At 50.1% G+C, this 6,017-nt stretch overlaps 1 protein-coding gene across 1 annotated transcript; it reads right to left on the reverse strand.

Annotated features, from left to right (window-relative positions):
- Positions 1-349: 349 nt before the first annotated feature.
- Positions 350-3,682, reverse strand: GPX2 (glutathione peroxidase 2). Its single transcript, XM_037125897.2, has 2 exons — positions 3,364-3,682; positions 350-1,045 (listed from the first exon to the last, which is right to left on the reverse strand). Exons 1-2 carry the CDS (start codon positions 3,583-3,585, stop codon positions 695-697), a joined length of 573 nt encoding a protein of 190 aa, XP_036981792.1. The 5' UTR covers positions 3,586-3,682; the 3' UTR covers positions 350-694.
- Between the last annotated feature and the right edge of the window lie 2,335 nt (positions 3,683-6,017).

A 6,017-nucleotide genomic window follows, 5' to 3' on the forward strand; every position in this document is an offset into this window, starting at 1 on the left:
TCTCAAGGTTCTGGGTCATATCTAACTGGCCCAGTGCCCACACTGATAGTGACTTCTTCCTAACTGGACTCCTCAAATCTCTTAGTACTCAAGAACAAAGGTCTTTTTCCCTTCTTCACTCCTCATTATCACCTCCTTCCCACAGTTCTGGAGAAGAGCCAGAGAGTAACAACACAACTTACTTCCCGGCAACTCCACCTGCCTCCGCAGACCTCGACCAGGGCCTGCTTCCCAAATAGTAATTAAGGTGTCCCCTTGATCAGAGCCTTCCTCTCCCCTGCCTTTGGGTGCCGGCCTGCAGATACTACCATCCCGCTACCCCGTCAAGGAAGAAGACACGGAGAACCTGGCCATTTCCACACCCGCCCTTTATTGGACTCAGCTAGGAGGCTGGCTGGGGGCCTTCACGAGTCTCAGACACCACCCACACAGGTTTAGGAAGGTGCCATCATTCTGTGAAGGTCCAGAGCCCACCCAGGTCTTGGAGGCCCATGTTGGTGTTGAAATCACCAACCGGAAGGCTGGGAGAGAAAAGGGAGACAGACAGACAGGAAAGGCGAGGCCTTTCGGTGAAGGAGACGCCCTCAAGGGAAAGCTTAGGGCCAGCAGTGTCTCCTGAGGACGCACTGGGTCCTAAGGAAAGACACACAGGGGCTGGATGGAGTAGGAGACCTGTGTGCCGAGCGGCTGGTGTCTATATGGCAACTTTGAGGAGGCGCTTGATGTCGGGCTCAATGTTGATGGTGTGGAAGGTGCGGCTGTAGCGGCGGAAGGGCTCCCCCTCCGGCCCGATGAGGAACTTCTCGAAGTTCCAGGCCACATCGGAGCGGCGCACTGGGCTCCAAATGATGAACTTGGGATCGGTCATGAGAGAAAATGGGTCATCATAAGGGTAGGGGAGCTTGTCCTTCAGGTAGGCGAAGACAGGATGCTCATTCTGACCATTCACCTCACACTTCTGGGCAAGGGTAAAGGTGGGCTGGAATCCACCCCCAGGGCGGACGTACTTGAGACTGTTCAGGATCTCCTCATTCTGACAGTTCTCCTGGGGGAGGAAAAAGACAGAGAGATGGAAAAGGGGGGAGAGAAACGTGGGTCCACGACATGCAAATCTTTCAGCTTCTACGTTCCCTTCCCAGGGTCATTCTTTTCTAGGTACCTTTCCCCCTTCTGTTCCTTTTCTTTCCTTCCTTATTTGCTTTGCCCTACTCTTAAGATTTTCCCCTCTCACAGCTATTGATGTTTTTTGCTGGGCCATTTCTGAAACTTTGTGCAGTTCCTAACTTGGTTGTTATACTGACAGATGCAGCATTTTTGATCTGTCGCTTCTCTCTCCAGTCCACCCTGAGCAGTTCTTAGAGGATCTGTCTGAAGCTTCAAGAACCTTAAGTTCAGGGCCCTAGAAAGATGAAAGGAGGCTCAGGTCATACCGCTAGAACCCTCTTTCAACTTACCTGCCCACACACCTACACACGCAATCCCTCTGCCACCTTGCCTTTCTCTGTGTCCTGGTTTTGTTTTTGTTGCTTCAGTTTACATGTGAGTGGGGAGGCCTTCGCCTCTGCCCTACTCAGCCCCTCACACTGGGTGAAGTCGAGGCCCAGGGGAATGGGATGTACAGCTCCTTGCTGTCACCTTGCCTTGTCCTGCATCTTGTCCTGTACACTTTACCTGTATCTGCAGGTAGGGGGAAGCTTTGACGAGGGCAGTCTAGTTTTCAGGTGCCATGAAGGCAAAGTAAGTTAGAGACATCAACGGATGTATTCTAAATGTAATTTCTCAGTGCCCAGCAGGGATGAATTAAATAGGATAGAGGTATAGGATTCTGGCATCAGACAGGGAAAGGGGGAATTAAGGAAATTAAGTGCTTGAGGGCTAAAGGTTGTGAATGTGTAATTATCATTCCTTTCACTGCTACCCCAAGACTCCTGCCCCTCACGCTCACTCTGGTCAGCTGTGAGTGCTTTAGCCCGAACCCCTTACCTCTCTTTCCTGGTTACCGGTGTCCCCCCTCCCAACCGTCACCGCTGATCTGTCCCCGTCAGCATTCCCCACCCATGACGTCCCCCAAAGGCCCACAGAAACCCTCATTTTCCACCCCCCTCCAAGTCTAAGAGTCAGATATCTCCCTCTGGGAGAAAGTTCCTGCTTCTGACCTACTGGGACCAATTAGTACAGTCAGTTCTAGGCCATCATGACATCTCGAGCCCAGAGTTGATCTCTATTAGGCTTCTTATCTCTAGTGCAAATGGCTCTCTGGCTCCTGGTGGGTTATGGACTCCCTCCAGCAACTAGCTAGCCTGAAGTGATGTGAGGCTGCAGGCGTGTCTAGGGCCAGACGGACACTGCTGAAGGGGCTTTGCCCTTTCCCGCTCTCCTGCTCCGGCCAAGCCTAGAAACGGCCTGAGGCCGGGAAGGAACAGTCAGAGCAGGAAGGGTTGGGCTCAGGTGTGTCACAGCTGGGACCCCTCAGCCTTCCCATGTGCACCTCTGCTACTCTCCTTGTCTTCATGCCACTATGAATTGAACTCAGGGGACTGTTATTAGAGGGTTCAGTCGAGGACATCCTGCCTGCTTGTGCCGTTCAACTAACACATGAAAATAGAAGAATCCCTATAACTTGACGTGTGTGGACTGAAGGTCTATAACACCTTACCCGGTGATCAGAGACAGAGGGGTGCAGCTGGTGCCCAGCGGGCACAGAGGGCACACTGCACATCCTTAGCTCTCCCCCGAACTCGCTCTCCGCTTGGCTGATTTCAAACAAACAAAACTCTTCCATCCAAACAATAAAGTTGCTTGTATTTGCATAACTTTATACCTTTTAAGTTACTTTTGTTTATCGTATCCTCAAAGCCTCACAATAACCCTAGGAGATGATAAATGGTATTACCCCTAATTTACAGATGAGGAAACTAAAGCAGAAACATTGAGTGACTCTTCCTGCGCACAGAGCCATTCAATAACAGGGCCCCTACTGGCTGGAACTAAGGTCTCCCGAATCAGTTTGATCCTCGTCTGATTCTTGATCTTCTATTTCTTCCATTCATTTATTCAGCAAATACCTAATGAGAGTCTTCTGTACCCTCGGCACTGATGACAAGGGAGAGAAAAACAGACCTGGTACAAGCCCTCATGGAATACAGTGGGAGAACAATAAACAATAAAAAATCCACACCCTCAGTCTTTAGTCACAGACAGTTAGAATTCATGCATACTTCCCCTTGGTAGGCACAAATACTAAAGACCTAGATTAGCAAAACACACCCCATGACTTCAGACACTCGGCATGCATAGTCTTGCTTCCTCCCCTTAGCCTACAGACCACCCAGCTCCTTGAATGCAATACAAGGGACCCCTCACCTGATGTCCAAATTGGTTGCAGGGAAAGCCAAGAACCACCAGGCGCCTGGGATAGCGGCATTGCAGCTCGTTGAGCTGGTTGAAGTCCCGAGTGGTTGTGCCTCAGAGCGATGCTACGTTTTCAATCAGCACCGCCCTGCCTCGGAAGGTATTGAAATCTACTTTCTCCCCATCCAAGCTGACAGCAGTAAGGTCGTAGAACGACTTGGCAATGAAAGCCATGGTGAAAGTGCAGGGTGAGCCTGGCAGAGTGGCGTGAGCCCACTTAAGGATCTATTAAAAGGGTGGGGAGGGAGGAGGAGCCTGGAAGGACAGGAAGAATCTCACTCACAATGGGGCTTTGAGCATCCCCAGAATGACTTAGCAAAAACAGTCACCCACCTGCAAGGGCTGTTTGAACAAGGCTGCTCCTATTTACAGACAGAACAAAGCCACCTCCCTGCCCCACCCTGCTGGCAACCTGGGAAGGGCCAATTTGATATCTATGGGCAGACATGAATAATTCACTACTCACAGGAAACCAGAGCCCCAAAGGTCGCCAGGGAGGAAAAAAAGGGAGGGAGGGACGCAGGATTGACTCCTACTTGCCCCAGCAAGTTGTCTTCCCTGGGTGCAGATGTTTATTGAGTGCCTGCTGAGTACCAGGCTCTGAATTGTGCAGTGGAGAGGTCAGAGTCTGCCGAGATCTGAAAGAGTAGGAAGAGAATTGGGGCACATGCCCCCGTGACTCAGACTACAGTGGAAATATACATGTTACTCTTCACGGTTTTCTCTCTGGCTGTTGCTTTCCACAAAATCAAAGGGACCCCCTAGGGTAATAGTGTGTGATTTTATAAAATAATGGCTTTCAGGCCTCAGCTTGCACCAGGCTGAAGAAATGAAGTGTGTTTGTCTTGCCAAGTCCTTTGCTGAGTGATGTTACTTGTGCTGAGGAGCACATGCACCCCTGCCCCTGCCCCTGCACTGTGCTGTCTCCTCATCTACAGCCATATCAAGTGAACTCAAAAGGAGTCTGGAGGCCTTGCTGGAAATATATAATAGAGATTTATTCAAGACTCTTGGAGTTCGCAAACAGGGAACACAGCTAGGCAAAAACCAGACATGTTCCAAAGAAGAAAGAATAGTTAAAAATTTTTATAGTGAAAAGTACACTCTTGAGAATTATCAGCCCTGCATTCTGAGCCCCTAGGATTGGTCCAGAACAGGTATCGTCAGGGGTCAGGCAGTGAGGATGGTAGATGCCAGGTTGTCTGGAGGACGGGGACCAGGAGGTCAGGTCCGGTCCTGGTGGTCTGAATAATGGAAGCCAGGTGGATGTATGTGTGGGTCTTTGAGGGTGACCTGGAGGTTCAGATGTACATACAAGACTGGAGGTTCACAGAAGTTTAAGTTCCCAGGCTAGTTAGAATAAGAATGGAGTCTTCCCTCCTGCCTCAACTTCCATAACATTAATAATTTTGGCAGTTGGTTAAAAAGGACTTGATTTTATATATTCCCTATCACTGCTCTCTCTTCACCCCATACCCGCCCCCCCACAGGGTCATGAGGATGCAGTCCGTTGTGGGCAGGGCAAGGGTGACAGGAATCACACAGCAGGTGGGGAACTCGGAGGGGATGAGCCACACCTACCTCTTCTCAGACAAAGGCCCAGTCCCAAAGGTGATTCCCCGACAGAAGGAAGTACGCAGGGAGTCAAACTGCTGTGCTTCTAGACCCAGCCAGGCCACCCACGGTGTTTTCAACTGCAGCCATGCAGAGCGCTGCAGGCCAGCTGGGGACCTGCTAAGGATTATATGGTGTGAGCACACCCTGGAAGCCCACAGAAACTAGAAAGACCTAATGCTTCACTTCATCTCTCCAAGCACCTGCCAACTCAACAAATCCCTTTTTAAAGATGCCTGGATTTCTCTGCCAGTGACACTGGCAATTAGGCTTTACCTGGCTTTGGGATTTTAGAGTGAAATTTCAACAACAGTGCAAATGTTTACGAGAGATTGTTTTCACAGGTACATGCCCATGGGGAACTGTCTCCTTGAACAAAGACTAAGCAATGCTGGCAGCAGCTGGGCTTGAGAATCTGTTCTATTTAGAAGATAGAGACTTACTTGCCAGGAAATGCCCTACTTTTCTCTTTTGCAGCCTGGCCCATGGCTGCTTATAGCACGTGGGAACCCACATGTCTCAGCTGGAAGCTCCCTAAAATCAAGCCTCTATTACCTACGTGGGAATGGAACCTTTGGCCAGTTAGAGAGGTAGCAGGAAATGCAGCATGAAGTGTGTCCCTTGTTCAGGCTGAGTGGAGTTCCCAGAAGTAGCCCATAAATGTCCCTATGAAGCCACTGAGTCAGAAGGACTTGGCCTTGACAGTGGGCTAAACTTTAACATGAACGTTCCAGACTTACGTGCATGCCTAGCATTTTCCCGGTACTCTCTGGACGTCCAGACACCGCGAATTGGCTGCCCTTCTACGACCCCTCCAGGAAGGCCATGGAAGTTCCCTCTCCCTTAGGTACATGCCATTCACTTTCTCGCGGAACACCACGAAGCCCTTTGAGTCACCAGATTATCACCCTTCACGACTGAATAAAATTGATGAGTCTTTCCTAAAGTTCCTTTCTCCAACCTTACTTCAGAATAGCCCACTTTCCAGAAGC

Source organism: Artibeus jamaicensis, unplaced genomic scaffold, assembly GCF_021234435.1.
Source record: "Artibeus jamaicensis isolate MK-2021 breed Jamaican fruit bat unplaced genomic scaffold, CSHL_Jam_final contig_851, whole genome shotgun sequence".
Classification (NCBI taxonomy): domain Eukaryota; kingdom Metazoa; phylum Chordata; class Mammalia; order Chiroptera; family Phyllostomidae; genus Artibeus; species Artibeus jamaicensis.